This window comes from Marmota monax, unplaced genomic scaffold (genome assembly GCF_021218885.2).
Source record: "Marmota monax isolate L192 unplaced genomic scaffold, Marmota_monax_Labrador192_F-V1.1 WCK01_AAM20220418_F8-fsc00034, whole genome shotgun sequence".
NCBI classification, from domain to species: Eukaryota; Metazoa; Chordata; class Mammalia; order Rodentia; family Sciuridae; genus Marmota; species Marmota monax.
The window spans coordinates 8,311,563-8,337,197 of record NW_026693934.1 but is presented as its reverse complement, the minus strand read 5'-3'; the positions used below and the strand labels follow the sequence as shown (position 1 = coordinate 8,337,197).

The 25,635-nt window shown below is 33.9% G+C and overlaps 1 protein-coding gene across 6 annotated transcripts in view; it reads left to right on the top strand.

Annotated features, from left to right (window-relative positions):
• Ccnt2 (cyclin T2) overlaps window positions 1-25,635 on the top strand; it is a 38,909-nt gene that overhangs the window by 1,550 nt on the left and 11,724 nt on the right. For 4 of the 6 annotated variants that reach the window (XM_046463769.1, XM_046463768.1, XM_058585392.1 and 1 more), the window contains 5 exons: window positions 15,953-16,081; window positions 17,721-17,781; window positions 20,772-20,834; window positions 23,881-23,926; window positions 25,458-25,621. In XM_046463769.1, the coding sequence (XP_046319725.1) occupies window positions 15,953-16,081; window positions 17,721-17,781; window positions 20,772-20,834; window positions 23,881-23,926; window positions 25,458-25,621 (463 nt within the window). The other 2 variants (XR_006856014.2, XM_046463770.2) reach the window with 2 other exon arrangements.

Here is a 25,635-nt window from a genome sequence, read left to right as displayed (position 1 = left end):
CTAACAGTTTAAGATGTCAGAGTTTCTGTTTATCATACATTAGTATTAGTTGTCTCCTTAAGCATTAAGTTGATTCAAATGTCAAAATTCTTCCTTCAAGTAGTCTGTTAGGAGTATATTTGTATATGTTAGTTTTGATGGAAAACTTGCATACTAAGGCATTTCTTTCTTTTCAGAATAACGTGTGTTGCACTTGTTAGCCAAAGGAAAAAGAAATGTATATTGTTTAGAAATGTTTAACCCTGGCTTAATTCTCACTATCTTTATTTTTTACTCTTTTCCCCATGGTTTTCTGAATGTTATTCTTGAAAAATGTGTGTTGGAGAACTTAATGCAATTTTGGATAGTCATTAGGACTTCATTTGCTAAGAAAACAGTCTTAGAAAGCATCCTTAAGAATGTTATTTTTGAAAGGGGAGAGTTTCATGATTTAGATTGATTCCTACTTCTAGCTCTTATGATCATAAATCTAATTTGGTTTATTAGATTTATCTTGAATAGTATTTCTACTATTACACACACACACACACACACACATATATATATTTCTGTGTAGATTTAGGTCTCTTGCCTTCCCCTTTATTTCTAATCTTCTTAAATCTGTGTAATTTATTGATTTCAGTTTCCTGGTTATTTTTAGGCATAACTCGTAAGTCAGTGAATAGTATTGTGGAGGAGAAAGGAAACCAGTAGGAATAATATTTAGATTAAAGGAATTACATTTTTATGTAATTCCTTTAATCTAAATATTAGATTCAAGGTAGTAGTGAACTTAATGAATACTAACATAAATTTTGCTGTTCTTAAGTACTCATGGATAATGCTGGTAAAAATTACAAGTCAAAAAAGTTCTGGAAATTCTTTATACAGCTTTATATAGATGTCCCATTTGGTGAATTGGGTTTACTTTTCTGCTTCCAGCAATGATCATCTCATACATGTCTTCACTTTTTTAAAGTTTTTCCTCTTACATAATTTGTCTTTATGAGTTGGTTGGTGTGCTTCAAAATATCTTGTTGAAGGCCAGGCCAAAATTCACAACTTTAAATTGATGGGTAAGGCCCAGGTCATTTTAATTCTAGCTTTCACTATTTTATTAAATGTCATTATTCAGTAAATAGCTAGAATATTTTATTATTATTACTACTATTATTAATGTCATGTGTGTATGAAGATAAACTTCAGCATTTTATATTTAATTATTATCAGCAACATTGAAATCTTAGGTTAATTTCTGTTTTGCAAAACAACATGACATCCTTCACATAAAACTTGTTCTTTTTACCTTCATTATTACAATCTCATAAGTGATTTTTAATGTTAGTGTACTTGAATCAATTTCACAACCTGACCCTTTTGCATGCTCGCGCTCACACACACACACACACACATACCATCCTTTAGGGTGAAAGGGGTCATCTCAAATTGAATATGAGTCAACGCTTAAATTCATATTCACCCAGATCGTTGGGAAATTTTTTATTGAGGGATGTAATCAAATGTTGATGGGTTTACAAAAGCCTAAATCTTCACATAGTATACTGAACACCATTTAGTAATTGGACCTATGGAATAACAAGCTTAGATTTTTAAGCTGCTAGAACAAACTGTATCAAGTCTTAAATGTAATTGTCACTTCATTTTATTTCCAACATTGACAAATTTGAAAAAGAACCCTAGAAGTAAAGTGCTATAGTATTTAAGAATAAAATCATTATCAGCCTGTGCTGGTGATCCACTGTCTCTGTCTCTTTCTCATCCTGTTCTTTTGTCAATTTCTTATAGAATTGAGTCACTATAAGAAGTAAATGACTTTTCATCTGTAGTCTAATTAGGTAAATCTACCTTTCATTTGCTGGGTGCCGAGAGCCTTATGTAATTCAGATTGATAATTAAAGAATGGATTTTCTAGATCACGTTTAAGATAGGTCTAGTAAAGGCCCTGGGGCTGACAGTGCCTACAAGGTATAAACTGAGGGTTGAGCATCCTCAGTTAGGTTTTTGTTTTTTGGTTTTTTTTTCCGGTGATGCCAGAGATTGAACCAAGTGCTTATGCTAGGCATGTGCACTGCCCACTAAGCTATATCCCCAGCCCCTCCAGTACCACATTTAAGAGTAGATGTTGACTCAGTTTCTCTTAGAGATTATTTATTAATTTGGTTAGACAAGTTTATGATGGTGTTTGTTTCTTTTTTGTATCACTGGTGGTTGAACCCAAGGCCTCACTCATGTTAGGCAAGCACTCTGAGCTAATCCTCAAAACTTTTATTTTACTTTGAGACTATCTTGCCAAGTTGGCCTGTCTGTCCTCTGAATTGCCATCCTCCTGCCTAGGCCTCCCGAGTAGGTAGAATTTCAGTCATGTGCCACTCACCCAGTGCACTTTAAAAATTTTTTTTTTTGCTTGGGGGCGGGGGTGGGGGGAGATACTGGGAGTTGAACAGAAGCACTTTACCCTTGAGCTATATCCCCAGCCCTTTTTGTATATTTTGTATCTCACCAAGTTGCTTATGGCCTTTCTGAGTTGCTGAGGCTGACCTTGAACATGCTATCATCCTGCCTCAGCCTCCAGAACCACTGGGATTGCATGTGGCACCACCATATGCAGATAAGTCCAGTGAGTTCCCTTAAGGATCTCTTAAGTATTTTTGTTGGTCATAGTCTGCTGTAATAGCACTTCTCCAATTGATGTACTTTATTTTCCTTAATAGAATTGCCTTTTTCTTGAGTTCATCAATTAGAACTACAGATGATATGCAAATTTTAAATGTATTATAGTTCTATTTAAGAGCCCACGAATACATGGTGAGTGAAGGAGAGCACTAGGGGTTAATGATATTAAAAAATGACTACTGGGGCTGAGGCTCAGTGGTAGAGTGAGCGCCTTGTATGAATGAGGCACTGGGTTTGATCCTCAGCACCACATAAAAATAAATAAAATAAAGGCATTCTGTCCATCTACAATTACAAAAGAAAAGAAAAAAGAAATGACTATAATGGTTAGTGAGAATGGATATGGTCTACATCATAGTTGAGTTTAATTTTATACATGTAAGTTAGATTGGTCCGCTGCTGCACATAAGCAGATTTGTATTTGTGCAATTTGATTTCCACTTTCTGCTCACAATTTTTGTTTTGTTTCTCAGTTGACTTGGCTCTTGAGTAGTGGAAATCATTGGAAATTTAAAGATAATCTGGTATTCCTTTCTTCCCTTATGAAGACTTCAGTGATTCTGAGGAAGGACTTTTTTTAGAGTCTATCATGAGAAGTGTTCACAATTCCTGTTCTTTGTCTGATAAAGGCTACCTGTTAGAATGTAATGGCAGGGCTTTTGTTTTGTTAGTTATTTTGCTTTATTCACTGTTACATTACTGCTGCCTAGAAGGCTGCCTCACATAGAGAAGATAGTCTATATTATTCTAATATGCCTTGCCCACATAGATGCATTTAGAGTGTTTTATGATTGAAAACTACTGTAGGCATATAGCAAATTAAAATGGTAGAAAGAGGGTTAGGTGTAGCTGCTTCTGGGGTAGTTTTTTGTTTTTGTTTTAGTTTTGGTATCAGAGATGGAACCCAGGGGTGCTTATCCACTGAATCACATCCCCAACCATTTTTTATTTTGAGATGGGGACTTGCAAAATTGCTTAGGGCCTCACTAAGTTGTGAGGCAGGTTTGGAACTTGTGATTCTCCTGCCTCAAACCTCCAGAGCTGCTGAGATTACAGGTATAAGAAAGTTTTTATATTGGAATGTTTTGGTTCATCTACTCTGTTGAAATCCAGTGGTACATACCATCTACAATAAATATTTGGTCCCTGCTCTATATTTAATACCTCTTAAAGATATAATTGACATTGCTTATATTTCAGCTGTTGAAAATAAATGACTGGGCTTTTTTTTTTTTAAGTATATTTAGAGTTATACATCAATTTTAGAAGTTATCATTTCTCTTTGTTACCTCAAAAAGAAAACCCATTCTCACTTGCCATCTCTGCCCATTCTTTCCCTTAGCCTATGTGAACATTTCATATAAAGGGAATCCCATACACTAAGTAGTCCTCTGAGACTTTTTTCACTTAGTATAATGCTTTTCAAATTTTACCTGTATTATAGCATGTAGCAGTACTTCACATATTTTTCTTGATGAACCACCCATTCTGCTGTCTGAATAAACAACATTTTACATTACATACCTGTTAATCAATTGGTAGACATATATGTTGTTGCCACACTTTGGCTATTTTGAATATTGTAGCTGTGAATATTGATACATATGTTTTGCTTTCCCTTGTGTTTGTCCCCAGGAGGAAAACTGCTGGATCATATACTAGACCCCAGTAATTTTTTTTTTTTTTGGTACTGGGAATTGAACTCAGGGGCACTCAACCACTGAGCCACATCCCCAGCCCTATTTTATTTATAGACAGGTTTTCACTGCTTGTGTATCCAGAAGAGAAATTGGCTGGATTATATAATTCTATTTTTAATTCTTTTAGGAATTTACCATTTGTAGCATTTTACATTTCCAACATCAGTGCACCAGGGTTCCAATTTCCATATCTTTGCCTGCAACTGTTCTGTTTTGAAATAGTAGCCATCCTAACTGTTGATCTTACTGAGATTTTGATTTGCATTTCTGTAATAACTACTTAGGTTAATCTTATGTGCTTGTTGGCCATTTGTATCTTCTTTGGAGACATGTTTAATCAAGTCCTTTGTCCATCTTTCAGTTGCATTGTTTGGTTTTTGTTGTTATTTATGTATAAAAATTTTATCAGGTATATTATTTGCATATATTTTCTCCCATTCTATGGGCTTTGGCTCTTTTATTGGGGGGTGGGTACTGGGGGTTGAACTTGAGTCACTTGACCACTGAGCCACATCCCCAGCCCTATTTTGTATTTTATTTAGAAACAGGGTTTCACTTAGTGGCTTAGCATCTAGCTTTTGCTGAGGCTGCCTTTGAACTCCTGATCTTCCTGCCTCAGCCTTCTGAGTTGCTGGGATTATAGGCATGTACCACCACACCCAGATTTTTGCTTTTTGTTGTACAAAGGGGTTTTATTTTGATGAAAGCCAACTTTTTTTTTCTTTTTGTTACCTGTGTATTTGGTTTCATTCACAGTACCATTCCCAAATCCATGAAGCTTTTTTCTTGTTTTCTTACAAGAGTTTGTAATTTTAGTTCTTATGTTTATGGTTGATTTATTTTTGTTACTTTTTGTATATGTAAGGTTGGTAAGGTTCCAATTCATTCTTTTTGCATGTGAATATCCAGTTTTCTCACCACCTTTTATTTTTTTTTAATAATTGTAGAGATTTTGTTGCTTTAATTAGAAGGCACAGCACTTCTAATTTTTCCTTATGCTATCCTTTATGAGCTAAATATTCTTCTGTTATACATTTTTATAATTAGCATAGCTTTCCTGGAATTTAATAAGATGTGCTTCTGTTTTTCTTATCTCACAGAGCTCCTTTTTTATTTTCATGTACTATTTTAAAATGTTTGCTTTTTCCCATTTTTATCTTCTGTTGTGCTTATCCTGCCAATTGTGCTATTATTCTCAGAGGTTTCTCTTCAGTGCAAGTCCTGGAAAAGAACCAGATCATTTTCAAAACTTAATAGATGTTAATTTCAACCTTTTAAGCTTTACTATAGGTCTCTTTCATCCACCCATTTCTGGTACTGGCAAAACTTCTATTTAGCTCAGGAATTGGCCTGCCATGATTTCCAGTGAACCACCTATTGGCTCTTTTGAGGTTCTTCTGTTATTGGATCCAACACATGTCCTTTTATCACTCTTTTGCCTTTTGCTATACAGGTGCTAAGTATTTCCATAGTACCCTATTTTTGTCTTTACCCACTTGTATTTAGATTTCCTAGGAATGCCCTGTCATGTGATTGGGTTGTAAGTATTTATGGGGTTTTGATTTTGCTATCTTGTTGTTTTGTTTTTCTGTGGGAATTTCGAATTGCTTCTGCCAACATCTAGAAATTATTAAAGGATAATGCTTGCTCAACTACCTTCATTTTTGTCTTTTGTGTGTGTAATACTAGAGATTGAACCCAGGGGTGTTTTACCACTGAACTATATCTATATCCCCAGCCCTTTTTATTTTATTTTACTCTTGAGATAGAGTCCCACTAAGTTGCTGAGGCTGGCCTAGAACTTGTAATCATCTTCCCTCAGCCTCCTTATTCACTGGGAATACAGGCATGGTGCAGCTTCAGTCATCTTCAGTGATAAAATATTTCTAGTGACACTAGGATAAGGTATTATTATTTAAATGTACTTAAGGTACAAATTCTTCTACTAAGTTGGTTTTCTTTTCTATGGTTTTTTCAAAGACATTACTAAGTTACTTGAAGTTTTCCTGTTAAATAAGGAGGGTGGTCTATCTGGGAGATTTCACTTATTAAATAGATAAATATTACAAAGCACATATGATGTTCTTTTTTTTTTTTTTAAGACACAAGGTCTCACTGAGTTGCTTAGCAACTTGCTTTTGCTGAGGCTGGCTTTGAACTTCGGATCCTTCTGCCTCAGCCTTCTGAGGTGCTGCTGGGATTACAGGAGTGCACCACCACGCCCAGCGCACATATGATATTCTTAACTGATTTTTCTCAAACTGATTCTGAAAACAACTAAGAAAATTTTCCGAAAGTTCTTGTTATTTTGAAACAGTGCTCTTGTCTGCCTAATTATGGATTTAGTGTAGTGACTCTGTATTATGAAAGTCTTAATAATTTATGTGTCTATGATGATCATATCCCACTTGACCTTGAATTTTTTCTGTGTTGGGATCAAATCCAGGACCTGGCACATGCTAGGCAGGTGCTCTGCTGCTTAGCTACACCCCAGCTCAAGAAATAATTTTCTGTTTTGTGCTGCTATAACAGAAGGAGTTTAGGTAATTTATAATGAACAAAAATTTATTTTCTGGCAGTTCTAGGAAACTCCAAGGTCTAGGGTTTATTAGCGTCTAGCTAGGGCCTTCCTACTGAAGATCACATGGTGAAAGAACAAGAAAGAGAACCCACATCCCCATCCCTTTTTAAAATGGTATTAACATCTATTTGTAAGGGCTATTTTTCAAGCCTTCATGACTTAAAACACTTTGCATTAGACGCTACCTCCTCTTTCTCTTGCCTAGGAGAATTACATTTGCAGTGCATGAATTCTGGGACATATCCAAACCATTAGGAAATTCTAAACTAATTCAGATGTCCAGAATAGAGTAGGAATTAATATTTGCAATGTGTATTGAGTGTTTGCATTGGCTAAAGCACATAGTTTACAAATAAACTTTCAAGGCCATTTTAGAACATTTTTTTAAAAAAATATTTTACTAGTGTCTTATAATTACACATAATTGGAAGAACAGGAGTTTTAGTAGTACATAAAATGGTTGTTTTTAGGTGAAAACCAATAGATAATTATAAGTTCTGTTGTAAACACATATACATATTCTAGTGAATGGGGGAAATTAAGTTCTAACTGTAAAGCCATCATGTTAAGTACTCTGTATGGCCATATTTAAGGAAATATAAGCTATGGAGGTTTTCTCTAAATGGGGGCAACAAAATTACCTACTTGATAAATGTTGAAATTTAAAAATGTGAAGTTAATGGCTTTAATGGCTTGTATTTAGCAACAGCATGTCTTATATTTACATGATAGGCAAACATGGAAGTTTTTTTCTTTATAAATAAGACATAAATCATGCTTTTCCCAAGGGGCATATTCTAGAGAAAAAACAAATTACTTAGTGGTTTACTTTAAATTTGTCTAATGTGGAAATTGCTAAAAACAGTAGTCAATTTGAAAGACTTTGTGTATCTGTGAACATTTAGTACGTTTTCCATTTCATTCTCTTCTTGTTTTGAAGCTATGTAATATGATAGGCCCTAACTTGAAATCGAGTGTTGAGCACTTAAAATGTGGCTAGTATAAGGAACCGTAATGTAAAATAATTTCCTATTAAGCACAACTTACGTTTTGGTAGGACTACATTTTGCTTTGTTGAAATATTAACATCTGGGCTGGGGATGTGGCTCAAGCGGTAGCACACTTGCCTGGCATGCGTGCGGCCCGGGTTCGATCCTCAGCACCACATACAAACAAAGATGTTGTGTCCGCCAAAAACTAAAAAAATAAATATTAAAATTCTCTAAAAAAAAAAAAGCTTAAAAAAAAGAAATATTAACATCTGATTTAAGATATAGTATGTCAGCATAAGAGCAAATTTTGAATTCTTAACATGGTGGAAATATAAAATATCACAATTTAATACTTTGTCTTTTCTTTTTTGATACCAGAGATTGAACTCAGGGACACTCAACCACTGAGCCACATTTTTTTTTTTTAATATTTTTTAGTTGTCAATGGACCTTTATTTAATTTATTTATATGTGGTGCTGAGGATCAGGCCCAGTGCCTCACACATGCTAGGCAAGTGCTGTACCACTGAGCCACAATCCCAGCCCCACCAGCCTTATTTTGTATTTTATTTAGAGACAGGATCTCACTGAGTTGCTTAGCGCCTTGCTTTTGCTGAGGCTGGTTTTGAACTTCTAATCCTCCTGCCTTGTGCCCTCAAGCTGCTGGGATTGCTAACAAGTGGCTGGGCACCTGGCTCCATTGTTTATTTTTTTCATTATTTATTTTTTTTATTAGTTGCTAGTTTTATATTTATGGCAGCACTAGTTTGGGGTTATGGATATTTTGTATCCATCAACAAAATGATTATTGGGTCTTACACTATAATATTTTGTTCTGTAGGCAAATGTGTGCACATTCAAATAAATTTTAAAACAATTCAATTTAGAAGGTTAAAAGTGGGAAAAATGACTTTTCTGATTATGAATCTAAAGATAATAAAAACTGGTATAGTTTAAAGCTTTAAAAAAATGGCTAAGAGGGCAGAAAGAAGATTCTGAGGATGGGGGAGCAGTCCAGATGGTATAGTGAGCTGAGCGCAATAACAGATGCCTGTAATCAGCAATTGAGGCTGAGGCAAGAAGATCACAAATTCAAGGATAGCCTCAGAAATTTAAGGAGACCCTCAGTAACTTAGCAAGTCTCTATCAAAATTAAAAATAAATAAATAAAAAGGACTGGGATATAATATGCTCAATAAAAGAGATCACAGAAACATCTAATAAATATCGTATATTAACTTCTTTTTAAAAACATCTTTATTGATAACATTCACAAACCATACATTTACTCATTTATTTATTTTATTTTTAAAATTTATTTAGTTGTAGATGAACACATGGTATCTTTATTTATTTTTATGTAATGTTGAGGTTTGAATCCAGTGCTTCACATGTGTGAGGCAAGAACTTTACCACTGAGCTATAGCCTCAGCCCCAAATTTACTCATTTAGAATACATAATTCAAAGGGTGTGTTAATGGAGTTGTATAGCCATCATTTTTCATCACTTCCCAAAAAAGCCTTGACTACATAAATAGTTTATTCATCATCAGTTCCTTTCCCCACCTTGGGCAACCACTAAATAGTTTTCTGTCTCCATTGATTTGCCAGTTCTAGATATTTCATATAAATAGAATCATGCAATGTATAGTCTTTCACATGGCGTATTATTTTTAAGGTCCATCCATGGTGTAGGATATATTAGGACTTCGTTCCTTTTTGATGCTGAATAATATTCTGTCCCTTTGGTAGCTATCCTTTAATTATTCATATGACAGTTGATGGGCATTTGGGTTGATTTCACTTGTTGTCTGTTATGAATAATGATATCAACATTCAAATACAAGTTTTTGTATAAACATTCACTTGTATTAGGTAAATACCTCAGAGTGGAATTTCTGGGTTATGAGGTAATCTAGATTCCCATAATGGAGAGCTTTGTAAAAACATTTCAAGGAATTGCCAAACTGTTTTCCAGAGTAGCCACACCATTTTATCTTCCCAGAAGAAATAAATGAGGATTCAATAACTCCATATCTTTTCTACACTTATAACTGTTTGTGGCTTTTTTTTTTTTTTTGGTAGGTGTGAATGTATCTCTCATTGTATGTGGGCTCCCCTGTCCCCACACTTTCTTGGTGGTATTTGCAATACAGACATCCAGTTTGTTAATGTTTTTTCTTTTATCACTTGTATAATCTAGGATCTGAAATTTTAGTCTGTGATCCATTTTGAGTTATTTATTGTGTATGGTATAAAGAAGGAGTTGAGTTTTTGTTTTTTTTAAGACTAGTTATATACAGTTGCTTTAGTACCATTTGTTGAACTTTTAATAGTCTTGTTGAAAATCCATTGACCATGTAAGGGTTTATTTCTGGAATCTTGGTTTTTCTGTTCTGTGATCCTTTATGTCTGCCTTTATGCACATCCCACAGTCTAATGGGATTATTGTAGCTTTATAGTAAGTTTGAATTTAGTAAGTATGAGTCTTCCAATTTTGTTCTTCAGTTTATTTTGGCTCTTCTGAGCCCTTTGCATTTCCATATGAGTTTTAAGATCCAGGAGTCAGTTTTGGGGGTGGGAGGGCCTAATGAAAGAAAGAAAACAGATTTTGATGAGCATTGAATCTGTAGATGACTTTGGCGGGGAATAGTGACTGCTTTTTTCATAGCCTTTTGTTAGATTTGTGTTGAATATTTGAGAACCTGTGTGAGGTTAATGTCCGTATTACAATACTATATAAAAGTGTTGAGTGTTCATGGTAGGCTGTAGGAACTCTATATCGAGAATAGAGACTTAACTATAAAATTGGTGTACTTTAAACACTAAGTTTTCTCAGTATGAATGAGAAAACAACTAAAATGTCAGCCTGAGTAATGACACTTGCTGTAACACTTTAATGTCAGTGCAGCAAAATTAAAGATGTAGACCACTTTTTTTGTACTAGAATTTTGTTTTAGTTATTTTAAGTTTGGTGATCATTCTTATTAACAAATGGGCGTTTTGACTTATTCTTTTTTTTGTTTGTTTTGTTTTAGAGAGAGAGAGAGAATTTTAATATTTATTTATTTTTTTTAGTTTTCAGTGGACACAGCATCTTTGTTTGTATGTGGTGCTGAGGATCGAACCCGGGCCACACGCATGCCAGGCGAGCGTACTACCACTTGAGCCACATCCCCAGCCCTTGACTTATTCTTTTTTGTATGGGCTCTTCCTCCCTAGTCTTCCTTCATATCAAGTTGATCTTTCTGTGATGCTTTTCTAATGTTATACCACTACCACTTTTCCTAAACTGTAACCTAGGCAAGTAATTTTCAAATTTTGAGCTGTGGCAATTAAAGCTAGCTAAGAATTTATTAATGGAGTCCCTTTAGAAGGTACTGAAAATAATTATCAAGTCTTAGGGGTGGGGTGGAAATATATTTGGGAAAGTTCAGGGACAGGGAAAGAATGACTTCACCAGTGTGTAAGACCTACAGATAAATCACAGGAACAGATTAGAATGAGCCTGTTTGTATTAGCAAACTTGGAAGCCTTTTTTTTTTTGTGCCTTGAGGCTTTTCTCAACTAACAGATTTAAGGTCAAAGGGTGATAAAACAGGCATGTACAAATACACACCAAATTATTCACCAAGACTATTAAAAGGCTAAAGGCCAGATGTTTCATAGAACTGACTGATAACAACCATTTTTGGTGACTTAGCAATTACCCAGGGTTTTTTTTTTTTTTTGTTAATGCATCCTGACTTTGCCTCTAGCTATCAAGGTTGAAACCAGCATTGGAGACTGAAGAATGTCATCAGTGAGGGCATCATGGCGGAGAGGGGAGACAGCAGACTGGAATGGGCAGGAGGAGGAAAGATGTAGAAGGAAGGGAGTCAGATCAAGAGGTAGGAATGGAAACATAAAAGAATAGAAAAGGAGAAGGGGAGAAAGGAATATGGGGATAAATCATAATAAGAATCTCAAGCATCATAATTTCCGTATTTGAATATGCTTAGTTAAATCTGCAGCAGAACCTTAGAAGAATTGAGTTTAATTAACTGTGGAAGGAAGTGAGCAAGAAAAAGGGAATTTAAAAAGTTTGCTTTTTAAATTATTTTTTAAGGTCAACACTAACAATTGTTTAATTTTTCAACATAGTAGTAATAATATTTGAGTTATATTCCTGTAGGGGCACTGTTCTGCTTTGCCTGTGTTGGTTCATTTAATCCTCATTGTAATCTTGATAAGTGGATATTATTTCTCCTGTTCTACACACGCAGAAACTGAGCCACAAAGAGAATAAGTACTGCCTAGACTTGTCAGATAATAGAGCCAAGATTCCACTCAGACAGTCTTGGCTTCATCACTTCTATTTTACCCCTCAATAATTGTGTGTATATTTAGGTAGAAATTTGTCTTTGCTTTGAAACTGTAACATTCCCTTGCAATAGTTGTACATCTGCTAGAGTGACAAATGCTTTAAAAATCAGCTTTTTTTTTTTTGAAATGTTCACAAAATTTTTATTACTGATCTTATGTTAAATCAGCTAGGTATCGAAACACTAAAATGGACAGTACACGATCCCTGTCCCCAGTAAACTGGATCTCAACTTTATAATTGTTTGATTGTGCAAACCAACTAAACATATATATTCCAGTATTGCTGGTGTGAATTCTTTGGCTTCAAACCATATTCACAAGTGCCAGTGAATGTTGCCTTCAAAATATGTTCACCTTTAAAAACCACAGTCCAACTAGTAATATTTCTGTTACCCAAAACTTTTGGAATTCTTTTAAGTCACACAACAAAGTCAGCCTTCCATACAAAAGGCAGTAGTAATATCTAGTTTGATCACTATCTTTGATCATCCTTAAAATTAAAGCCTCACATGGATATTCATTCACCTAAGTATCTGTCTGAAAAGGTGTTGTATTGTGTTTTGTTTTTACAGCCCTGATGGAGTAAAATATTTGCAGGCTGTAGAGGAGGAAATGTGAATGGAGTTAGTGGATTTCACCAGGAACTTTAGAAGAGTGTTGGATGTTAGTGTTGCACTGGAGGAGGATGAGAGATTTGAGCCCTAAGGGAACAGAAAGACTTCTATGAAGTCTTTCCTGAAGATCATTGCTTGGCTCCCTAGATACTTAAATTTTAAAATTATGTATAGAACTTTAGAATCATTAGTACACATTCTTTGTTTCTTTTAAGACTATCTTTGAAGGAAAATGTGTAGTTTGAAAGTTTTGTTGATATTGAGACTTATAGTAGCACTGCCACAGAATGTATGGAGGGGATGGAGCTGTGTTTAGGAATTATGTGGGAGTTATGAAGAAAAGTTCATTGGAAACTTTTGTTGAGTATCTTTTTGGAAAATAAGAGAAATTCTGGATCATGTGGCAGTTCAGGAAATGTTAAGTATTAAGTAATTCACTCTAATTTGACTTTTGACTTGGGCTTCTATTGCTTCGATTTTGATACAGAGTTTTAGCATGTTGAAGGTTGGATTGCTATTATTTTAGATATGAATAAGATGAGAGAGAGATTGTGGGAAATAGAGAGTCTTCGTTTTATTGTTTTTTTTTTTTTAATTTCTTTTATGGCCATTGGTTCTTAGATTTTTATTATGGCATTTGGGATACTTTATTGGTGCCTTTCATACATCTCATGCATTCAGCAAACATTGAACAGCAGTCATACAATGCTAGATAATGGGAACACAATGAATAACTCAGTCTGTGTTTAAGCTGCTTCTAGGCTGTTAAATCTTTTAAGCATTCTCAATTTTTCCAATATTTTTCATGTTAAAATTTTAATTTTAAGGGCTGGGGATGTGGCTCAAGCGGTAGCGTGCTGGCCTGGCATGCGTGCGTCCTGGGTTTGATCCTCAGCACCACATACAAAACGGAGATGTTGTGTCCGCCGCTAACTAAAAAATAAATATTAAAAAATTCTCTCTCTCTCTCTCTCTCTCGCTCTCTCGCTCTCTCACTCTCTCTCTTTAAAAAAATTAATTTTAAAAAGGGGAAATAATTTGAAAGTCTATGTTGAAATTATTAAGCCCATTTGAGAAACCATTATTTCTGATCATTGGGAGTAGTTACTAACCAGTTTTCTGTCACTATAGTGAAATCTCTGAGGCAGTTAACTTATAAGGAGAAAGGGTTTATTTCAGCTCATATTTCTGGAGGCTCTATTCCAATATCAAATGGCCTCATTGCTTTGGTCAAAGCAGACTGCTCACCTTATGACAGAAAGCAAAGAGAAAGAGAAAGGTCCCATAATCCTCCCAGTGACTTAAGAAGCTTCCACTAAGCCCCCGTCTCCTAAAAATGTATGTCATCTCCCAGTAGTGCTACTATATTATAGGTCTGTTTTAAAGATTAATGCTGCAGAAAAAGAGCTTTTTGAAGGCATTTTTATTCTATTTACTCATCTGCAAAACTAGAGAAACTCCCTTTTGAATCCAAAATCCAATGATTAAATTCCATGTCATGTTTTTTAAAAAGCCCTCAGAAGACAAGGATCTCTTCCTTAATTACCCACATCATGTGATAAGATTTATACCTCTCTTTTTCCACCTCCCCTCTGGCATTATTTCTGTATAATGACTGATGAACCCCCTCCTCCCCAAAGATACAGTGAGACCCAGATCTTCATCTCTTGAAAAATAGAGACCTAAATCTTTAACATTTAGAAACTACTTTTCCATGAGAAATTTCTTTTGTATAATCTTATTTTATTTATTTATGTAGGTACTGGGGATTTAACACAGAGGCACTTTACTACTGAGCTACATCCCCACTTCATTTTCCTTTTTTTTTTTTTTTTGGACACGGGGTCTTGCAGAGTTGCTGAGGCTGGCCTCAAACTTTGAATCCTTCTGTCTCAGCTTGCCAGGTTGCTAGGATTACAGGCATGTACCACATGCCTGGCCCTTGTGTAACCTTATTTTTTAGATGTTGATGGACCTTTATTTTATTCATTTATTTATATGCGGTGCTGAAAATAAAACCCAGGGCCTCACACATGCTAGGCAAGTGCTCTTTCTACCACTGAGCCACAACTCCAGCCCCTCTTGTGTGTAATCTTAAAGCATACTTCGAGCATAAAGTATATCTAATTCCTGGGTTAGTATATCTAATTTCTTGGTTTTTTGATTTATTGCTAAATTTACTTTTTGGGTAAATGTTTTTTTCAAAATTTATGTTTCTCTTAGTCATTGTCTTTGTAATGCTTTGTTATTGTGCTTATATCCCAAGGACCTTAGTTATAAAAAAAGAAAATTGATCCTTTCTGGATCTCCACTTTTACAAAAGTTTCTAATCTGTGTATATTACATGTTTATACCCTGTTTTTTGTAGCTTTAGCTGTAGTGAAGTAATAAAGGTAGCCAGGCTGAGTTCAGAATTTTTTCTTAGGATACCTGTTCTGCCCTTTAAACAAGATAGTTTGGCTCTTAATCATATAATAAGTCAATGCTTGACTTAAACAAGCACTAGAAAGTGATGATTCTGTGCCTAAAAAGGAGAGAGTATAGTAGATATATTTTACCTGCTGTTAATCTTTTTTTTTAATTATGGCATCATCATTTTGCTATTCCTTTACTTTCATAGTTTATAAATTAATATTCAACTTTCCCTCTTTAGCTGAAGTATAAATCTTTTCTCTTATCCCCTTTTGCTTTTCTGTCTGAAAACCAAGTAAAACACATTATGTCAGTGGACAGCTAGTTCTGTTTAATGAATAAATAACATGATTAAAGCTCTCACATTGGAGCTGGGAGTATAACTCAGTGGTGGAGCTTCTGCTTAGCATGTGCAAGGTACTTGGTTCAATCCTCAGCACCAAAAATTAAAACAAACAAACAAACAAAACAACTTTTTCATCAATCTTTCCATAGACCAGTGTACAATTCATACTATTAATAATGCATTCTTTCCTTGCACACCTTCCTCCTTACAAAGTAGAGAAATTTCCTAAGATCTGTTTTTACATCATCAAATTTTTCTCTTTTCTACAGATAATATCACCTACTGCATTATTTTTGGCTGCAAAAGTGGAAGAACAAGCTCGAAAACTTGAACATGTTATCAAAGTGGCACATGCTTGTCTTCATCCTCTTGAGCCACTGCTGGATACAAAATGTGATGTATGTTTTTTTTTTTTGTTTTTTTTTTTTAAGTGCTTGGAGAGTTTTTCTTTAGAAGTTTGAAACTTTTTCATATTTTAGGCTTAATACAGTTAGTGTGGAATACCAAATGTTGCTTGTTTTTATTACCACTGAGGATCATAATACCAGGAAGCCATCTGACAGAAACATTTCAGATATGTTCCTGAATTTGGATGTCATTCTGAATTATATAAAGCTTTGATTCAAAGTTACTTTCAAGTGTTTCACATGTTGTCTGTCCTCAAAGCAAACCTGTGAATTATATAAGAGGATAAGTAATATTTGTAGATGTCCTTGACCAGAAAATAAAGAACTCTTTTATGTTATTAGCAGATGAAGAAATAGAAAAACTCTCATTTACCTCTAGAATAGTAATTAGTCTTTTTAAAGAGTTGTTCCTGCCAGGTGTGATGGCATATGCCTGTAATCCCAGCAGCTTGGGAAACTGAGGCAGGAAGATCATAAATTCAAAGCCATCTTCAGCAACTTAGTGAGACCCAGTCTCAGAATATTTTTAAAAGGGCCGGGGATGTTGCTCAGTAGTTGAATGCCCCTGAGTTCAATTCCCCAGTACCAAAAAAGAGAGAGAGAGAGAGAGCTGTTCCTTCTAATAAAGTGGGAGCTAGAATTGTAGGCCTTTTTTCTAACTTTTTTTTTATTATAGGTGAGTTATTTAATAAGAAACCTTTACTCACCAAATGACTAAAGAATTACATTAATTTTGTTTAATTTAGGTCAAGTTTCAAGTCCAGATAAAGCTCTGATAGAAGTATATCTGATTTTATTAATAATAAACTTTATAATAAATGTTGGATTTAATGGAAAAAATGTACCTACTAAATAAATAGTAAGGAATTTTTGATTATTCAAAGATAGTACAAACTCAGATTTCTAATGAATGCTTGATAGTATTGCTCAAATACTAGAAAACCATGTTTTAAAAATTAACTCAAATGACCTTTCAGAATGGAGCATAAATAAAATTAAGTGTACTTCTTTATCACCCAGGTTAGTTGTCATGATCTAAGAATGATGTGGCAGAAAGTTCTTATATTCTTATAGTATTACAATGGAGAATACTTTCTTGAAATTTAGGGAGAAGGTTCTCTGACATTTATGTCTCCATGGGTGTATGTATGATACATTATTTTCATATTTTATATCTGAACTCTCTTCTTTTAATCTAAAGAGTTGAGGTTTTGTTTTGATTGTCTTTCCTAAAGAGTGCTAACATTTCTTTAAATGCTGGTTTGAGTTTGATGTTATTATTTAGCTTGGTGCTTCTGTTGTAAATGTGTCTTGAAGCAGTAATGCCTAGGTAAAAGTTTAACTATACGCACTGTATAGATCTTTTCTCAGTTAACCTGTATTATCATTAAGGATTTTTCTGTTTGTTTTTGTTTTTTCTTTGTACACTTTGTAAACTGGAAAGTGATTCAGTTTAGGCTTGTCACAAAAAAAATGAATGTTCTCTATTACTCTCAGTTTATTTTTCCCATATTTGCAAACTCCATTAATTCTTTTGTAATTGATCTATAATTCTCATGAGATGTAAAGTTTTAAGTAGTTTAGTAGTGTTGTTTATCTTAAGTATTTTAATATTATTTTTATCTGCCAGGCTTACCTTCAGCAGACTCAAGAACTGGTTTTACTTGAAACCATAATGCTACAAACACTAGGTATGTATTAATGTCAATTATCTTGTGTTCTTCAGTGCAATATTTTCAATTAAAGATTCCTAGAATAATTTTATTGAAGAAAGTTATTTTAAAATACGGTAGTATTGCCCAGCTTGGTGTGGTGGCACACACCTGTCTTCCCACCTACCGGAGAGACCTATAGTCCCAGGACAGGAGTGTAAGGCAGGAGGATTGCAAATTTAAGGCCAGCCTGGGCAATGTAGCAAGACCCTATCTCACAAGTGTTAAAAGTACTAGAGGTATAGCTTAGAAGTGGAGTGCTTGCTTGGCATGCACAAGCGCCTAGGGTCAGTCCCTAGTACCACACAAAAGTATTGCCCAATAGTAAAGAAACTATTTTTCTAAAATTTAATCTCATTTGACATAATTTAATTGAATGGTAAACATAGCCACCTATAATGATTTTTTTGGGTTTTCAGATAGGTGAAGCAAAATTGCTTCACTGTGGATTTGCTCCGGAGAGTCCTCTAGGATTGTTGCATATAATGGTGATGTATACAAATATACATGGCAATCCTAACTCTCCCAGTGCTTATAGTCAGTATGTAATGACTATATTACATCATTTTTAATGTGATATAGTAATTAAGTGATCATCCTTTTTAAAAAGTTAAATCTTTGTTTAAGGTTTATTTACTCTAGTTTTTTTTTTTAACTTTACAGCAGACTATTTAGGACTAAATAAAATTGAGTCCTAAAAAGGTTGTGACTTGGGGCTGGGGATGTGGCTCAAGTGGTAGCGCGCTCGCCTGGCATGCGTGCGGCCCGGGTTCGATCCTCAGCACCACATACAAACAAAGATGTTGTGTCCGCCAAAAGCTAAAACATAAATAAATATTAAAAAAATTCTCTCTCTCCCTCTCTCTAAAAAAAAAGAGAGAGAGAGAGCTTTAAAAAAAATAAAATAAAAAAAATAAAATTAAAAAAAAGGTTGTGACTTGTTTAAAATTGACGGGAAGGCAGGGGATGTGGGGATAAGAAAGGTAGTAGAATGAAACAGACATTATTACTGTATGTATGTATGTATGAATATGACTGTATAACCAATGTGATTCTGCAATATGTACACTCAGAAAAATGAGAAATTATATTCCATCTATATATGATATATCAAAGTATATAAATGCATTCTACTGTCATGTATAACTAATTAAAACAAATAAAATTTTTTTTTAAAAAGTCACACCCCCCCCCCCAAAAAAATATCATGAATTCCTTATGGAAGAACTTAGCAGCATGTGGTAGGGTAATTATGGACTTAATAGGGATCTAAGTTTAAATCTCTAGTCATCTGACTTTCTTTGTAAACACGGGCAAAGCTCCTTTCTGTTACACCTTCATTCTATGAACGTGTGTTACATTACAAATTTGCCGTTTTTTGTTTTATTACTTAATTCCCAGCCGTTGAATAGAAATACAAGTTACAGCTACTTGTGGCAGAGTCTCTTTATATAAAACGAACTTGTTTGAGATGCATGTAACTCATATTTTTTATCAAAAGATACAAGTGTTGTTCCCTGCAGATATAATGGTTTTTTATCATGTTGTTATACAAATTTACATAAACTTATGGGTAGTTATACACTTGTAATAAAATTTAAAATTAAAAAGTATTGTAGACTACTGTAAAATTACTTTAATATACAAAGGCATTGTATAGGGTCTAAATGTGTAGCATTCACCCAGCATGCACAAAACATGTGTTATATCCCTAGCACCATAAAAAAAAAAATTTAAAGTCATTGTGTAACATGTATTCCTTATGACATTCTTTTTTCTTTTTTTTTTTACATTCTTTCTTTAAATATTTTTTTAGTTGTAGTTGGACACAATACCCTTATTTTATTTATTTTTATGTGGTGCTGAGAGTTGAGCCCAGCGCCTCACACATGCTAGGCGAGCGCTCTACTGCTGAGCCCCAGTCCCAGCCCCAGTGACAAATTCTTAAGTATACAGAATGAATAGCATTATTTTAAGGGAGTAAAGTATTATTTTGCATACTTTAATTATAGTAGATATATAAGTAAAAACCTAAAACAACTTTAAAATAATTAAGATTGCCCATTTGTTATACTTTTATTCACTTAAAGAGTTTTGAATATACTAAATGTGACCTTCCCTCTTTATAAAAGTAAAAACCCTACCCTACATAAGGATTGAACATTGGAAGCTTTCAATATTTTATCTTTAGTTTTAATTCTTTAAATTGTGATTTCAAGAATTATGAGACTTACATAGTTTGCTTGCTGTGTGATTTTGATTATTAGTGTAGTTATAAGTGAACTGGTTGAGCCCTTCACTGTACCACAGTAGAAACTAAGGTCTGTATCATTTAAAAGTTCTTTTCTACCACTGTTGCCCAACATTGACATTTATGAGAAATGTTTTTTTCACATCTTTTGAAACAAATATTTGGAATATTAAGAAAGATAGTACTTGGTACTGGGGATTGAATCCAGGAGCGCTTAACCACTGAGCCATATTGCCAGCCTTTTATTTTTTATTTTGATAAGGTCTTGCTAAATTGCTGAGACTAGTCCAAAACTTGATCCTCCTGCCTTACCCGCACAGAGTCTCTGGGATTACAGGCATGTGTCACTGAACCTGGAGCCCAAAGACAATATTTTGTTAAATTCCCTGCTTAAATTACCATCTTAGTCATTGTCATTTGCCATGATTTTGTTTTGAACTTGAAAGTAAACCCAAATTAATTATAACTTAAAATTTTGAATATAATTAACCTTGATTCTGAAATAACTGTCTTGAGACATTGTATTTGAGAAGAAATTAAGTACTTCTTATTTTTGGAGTTGTAATGAGCATGTCAGTGATAAGAAACTTTAAGTCTTTGGAATTCTTTTTAACATGGACAAATGTATTATACATTTGTAGTTGTAATGAATGACATTTCTCAGGCAAGTATTGGTAGTGGTATAAGTGGGTGGGAAAAAAAGTGCTTATCATTTCAGGTTTTGAGATCACCATTGAACACCCACACACAGATGTGGTGAAATGTACCCAGTTAGTAAGAGGTAAGTGATCTTTGAAATTTTTAAGATAAGTATTAATGCTTTTTATCATCTATAATTGGTTTGTATGCTAATTTGTTCTTCTAGCCTTCTGCTATGTTTTATTAAAATGGGGTAAAAGTCATTTTTAAGCATTATTTTTTAACATTCTACATCTACCTATTTATTTACTTTCATGGTTCTACGTAGTGTGTTAGCTTCCTTTAAACTTAAATAAATTTCAGTTCACTAAAAAAATTGGAGGACTTGCAAATATTAGTAATTCTCTCCCCCATTGGGTTCTGCCAGTGCCATTTCAGTTAATATTTGAGATGTACACTATTAGTACATGGGTGCAAAAAGTAGTATTAATGTCTGATTTATTTCAAATTTTCATTGACTTCTTGAAAAGTGATAAAAAGTGTAAAGAATTCTGAGACCATTCTCAAGTCTTGCTGATAAAATCTGTCTTTGTTAGCAGATTGTCATTTTTGGAAGGGTTTTGCCCATATTTATTTAAACAAAATTGATTTAGTCCATTTGTTGAAGTTTTTTAGCATTTTTAAAAATGTTTTTTTCTTTGTGTATAATGGGGAAATCATGAAGCATGATGTGTAAATACAGTTTGTGATATGCTTGTTAGACCTTTTATAAATGGGAATATGAAGTTTTTATAGTATTTGCTTTACTCTGAGTAAAGCATGTGGTATAACATTTTTCTACTCCTATTAATAAATCCTATATATATGTTCCTGTAGTCTTAGAAATACTTTATTACACAGTTGCATGTTGTGCTGCCTCTTCTTTCCTGTTTCCCGTTTGAAGTGTTATATACTCACAGCAACCAGTTGGGACCTTTAGTGTGCTTTTTCCTCTTCTTTTTTTTTGAAAAGGAAACTTTGCTATTTCATTCTTTGACCCACAGCCTTTTTTATTTTTTAGGCTTATTCTAAGTAGGATGGGTCAGATTTTTTTGACGGCCTTGTTTTTAGAGTTTACCTAAATAGTCTTACATTGTATTCATTCTAAATTGAATTTGTTTTGTGCCTAGATAACATTTCATTATGTTAATGGATGCATTAAAAAGAAAAACATGCCTGTAACCTGATTATGTCCTTATGGAAGTAGACTTATAAAAATGTCTCATATTTTTTTAACCTAATAGCATATGTTATTACTATATCACTTTGTAAACTAGAATATAATTAGGTTCCTGTTCTTCATAATTATACAAATACATTTTATAGTATATTCTCATCCCCAGTACAGAAAACTCTGTACTAGTTGTAGTATAGATAGATAACTAGTTGTTGATGTTGAATTAAGAAAAAAAAAAAAACTTAGTTTTGTTTTCTTGAAAACTTAAGCTTCATGAGAATGACAGAGAACCATAAAACCTGCTCTAAGAGCCTAATGAAGCTAGCTTAAAGATATTAGTTAAAGGAATATATTATGGTAAGTTTTAAAAAATTACTTATCTATAAAGTAACTCAGAAAATAGAATTGGGTTTTAAATTATTCTCAAAAACTACAAATTTGATATAACACCTAAAACAAAACATTTAAATCTCATTTTTCTTGTTAATGTTTAAAATGTGTCATCCCTAAATTTGAGTACAAACCATCCATATATGTTCAACTTCATTTTGTCTGACTAACCTAGTCTTGCTCCATTTAAAAAAAAAAAATGTTTTTCCACGTTTGGTGTCTTTCTTCACTCTTACAACTTTCAGCTAACAAGAACATTTTCCCTTCATTCTTCTTTGTTGCATAGTGACTGTTTATAGATTATTTAATTTACATACATTCCTAGGTGAAAACTGCTATGGCAGTTCAAAATTATTTTTCCTTTTCTGTATGTTTTGATTCTTTTGCGGGGAGGGGTAGATAAATTTTATTCTGTAAACTCCTTTTTCTCCCTGCTAGAGATGAGAGAGTTGATATTATACTACTTTGCTACAAAATTGGCTATTGTCATTTTACAGGGACCTTTCACTTCTGTGATTTCTCCTTCCCTCCCCACCAGGAAAGAATGACATACTTAAGTCACACTGCCTCCAAGACATCTGATGCTTTGACACTCTTCCTTAGCACAACTCTGCCAAACCCAAATCCCTTTTGTAAAACCCTTATGTTGATGATCCACATGGGGCAGCAGGGATTACAGGTGCCATGAATAAAAAATAGGAGGGGGGGGAAGGAATTTGAGGCCTGTTAGAGAGGGGTGGAGTTCAGGTGAACTGATCCTAGATAAGCAGTGATTATGAATGTAATTGGGGAAAATAGGGAAACTGTAGCAAGGGCCTTCCTGCTGTGAAGAATACCAGGCAGAAGGGGAGGGTAAACTGTTTTCAGTGTCTTAAAAAGCTAGTTAAAAATTGTTTTTCTGTTGGGAACTAGTGTGAAGCATCCTGATTCCTCCCAGAGTTCTCAGATCTTTTCTAAGTATTACCTCTAATTGCATTTTATAATTAAAAAAAAATACAATGGCATTTCCTGTATCTACATCCTTATGATGCTTCTAGGTTGTTTATTTTGTTGGTGCTTAGTAGCATGATAAAAAACTGAGCAGTTTATGCTCTTGAGTTTGGGGGGTGGGGGCTTGTTTTGTTCTGTTTTGTTTTGATGGAAGTATTAAGGCCAACTTAAATGTGATGACTGAGGATTAAGTCTGGCAGGCAACTCTTTGTATTTTGTATTAGACTTCAAAAATCTTTTCTTCTTCTTCTTCTTCTTTTTTTTTTTTTTTAAATCCAGGAGAATGCTTTATTTCAACTTTTAGCTGACTAGATGCTTAACTTAGTAACAAGTTTAGCCCTTGTAACTGGCTAGCTAAAAGCAAATCGGCTTGTTTCTCAGATCTTTGGGGGATAGCAAGAAACATTTGAGTGAATGTTGTTGAAGATTTTCAGTAGTATAGAAAATGATGGCGCTCTTGTGATATTTGTAAGTAGTAAGTAAAATTTACTTTTTGTGTACAAATCTTTGAAGTTTTGTTGTGTTGAGAACTTTTTGATGGTAGCATGTTAAAGCTGATAGTATTGTCTTTTCTTTTTTTCTTTTCTTACAGCAAGCAAGGATTTGGCACAGACATCCTATTTCATGGCTACCAACAGGTTGTTATCCTGACCCTCTTTGTTGCACTGTTGTAGCACACTATAGCTTCCTTTAATGCAGGGCCCCCTCAATGTGTCTCTTACCCTTGTTGCAACAGGAGACTGGACCATCTACTGTGGTGGTACCTTCCTGTTTGCTTTGCGGTGTATTGTACAAGGGACTTTGGGCACAGAGGGGTTAAATGCACAATGTGAAGTGTAGTGGTGCTTTCTGATGACATATTCTCGATTTGTGAGTGCATAAGTCTAAAATTGGTAGCCTGAATAGCAGCTAAAGATTACAAAGAGCTAAACTTAACGTAGAAATTCGAGCAACTTGGTAAGTATAAAGCTATTTCTAGTTTACAATTATAGTTAAATGACAATTTTTTTAAAATTTCACATTGATCCACTCTTAATTTTAAAATAATTGTTAAAGTTTTTAAATAAATAAATAAAATTTATATAACTTAGGAGGTTTCTTTTTTCCAGATAATACTCACAAATAGTAAATTAGAACTAGTCAATTCTTATCAGTGCCTGGATTTACATAAATAGAATTTCTACTTTTTTAAAAAGTTGCTTCCTTTTTAGTTTATATAAAGTAAAAAATAGTGGTTGTGGCTAATAATAAACATTTCATAAATTCTGAAACTGAACTGGAAGAGTAATGTATAATTCTGTTCTAGATTGATATTAAAGATATAGATTTGTCTTCTCGGTGGGCTGTTGGGGAAAAAGGTACCAAATCAGCGCTGTGGGGATTCTTAATTTTTTGTGACACTGATAAGTTTTACTTAAAATTTTCTAAGATATATGTTATTGGGATTTGACTTTTGTTCCTAGGAAATCCGAGGGAAAAGTAGACTTAAATTTGAAAGGCATTTGACATGCCCAAGTTTTGATATATAGTAGGAGGAGAGAGGTAGTATTTTTGTAGTATTTAACATTAAGCCATTAAATTGTTTGGCAAAAGGTAAGTTCTCTTTGGGGCTTTGCTGAAAAGAGCACAGATTTACAAAATAAGTGTTAAATTATCTTTAGTAGACAATTATGTCTTTTAAGCCATGTCAAATGATACAATCCTTGATTATAATGTGACATTGAAATTACTTCGTCTGTCTTTGACAAATAGTCGTCTTTTTTCTTTACATTTTTTGCCATGACATTACAAAAGAACGAAAAATGCCACAAAAGTTTAAAATGTTATTTGTGCCTAGTGATTATTGCAAATATACTATCTTCCTCTTCTTTTTAAAAATACTTTGAATTTAGATACAGAAACATTTCAAAAAAATTATTAGCATTGATAAAATATTAATATGCTATGGGGAGTGAGGAAGAAAGCATTTCATAATCTATAGGTTTTTATATTAGAATTTTTATTGCTATATTAGCTTTTAATTTCATAAAATATGGTTATATACTCTAGATTTACAGAAGAAAACCTCCATACTGTTATTTTTGCTTTAATCTTACTGGTAAATGTTTTTCTTTGTTTTACATATTTAAATTTCTATGGCCCTGCGTTTTCAAACCTGCTCTACAACAGTCTACATCTTACGACCTTCTGTCTTCAGTACAAACCAACAGTGATAGCATGTGTATGCATTCATTTGGCTTGCAAATGGTCCAATTGGGAGATTCCTGTGTCAACTGATGGAAAGCATTGGTGGGAATATGTGGATCCTACAGTTACTCTAGAATTACTAGATGGTAAGTAGAGAAAA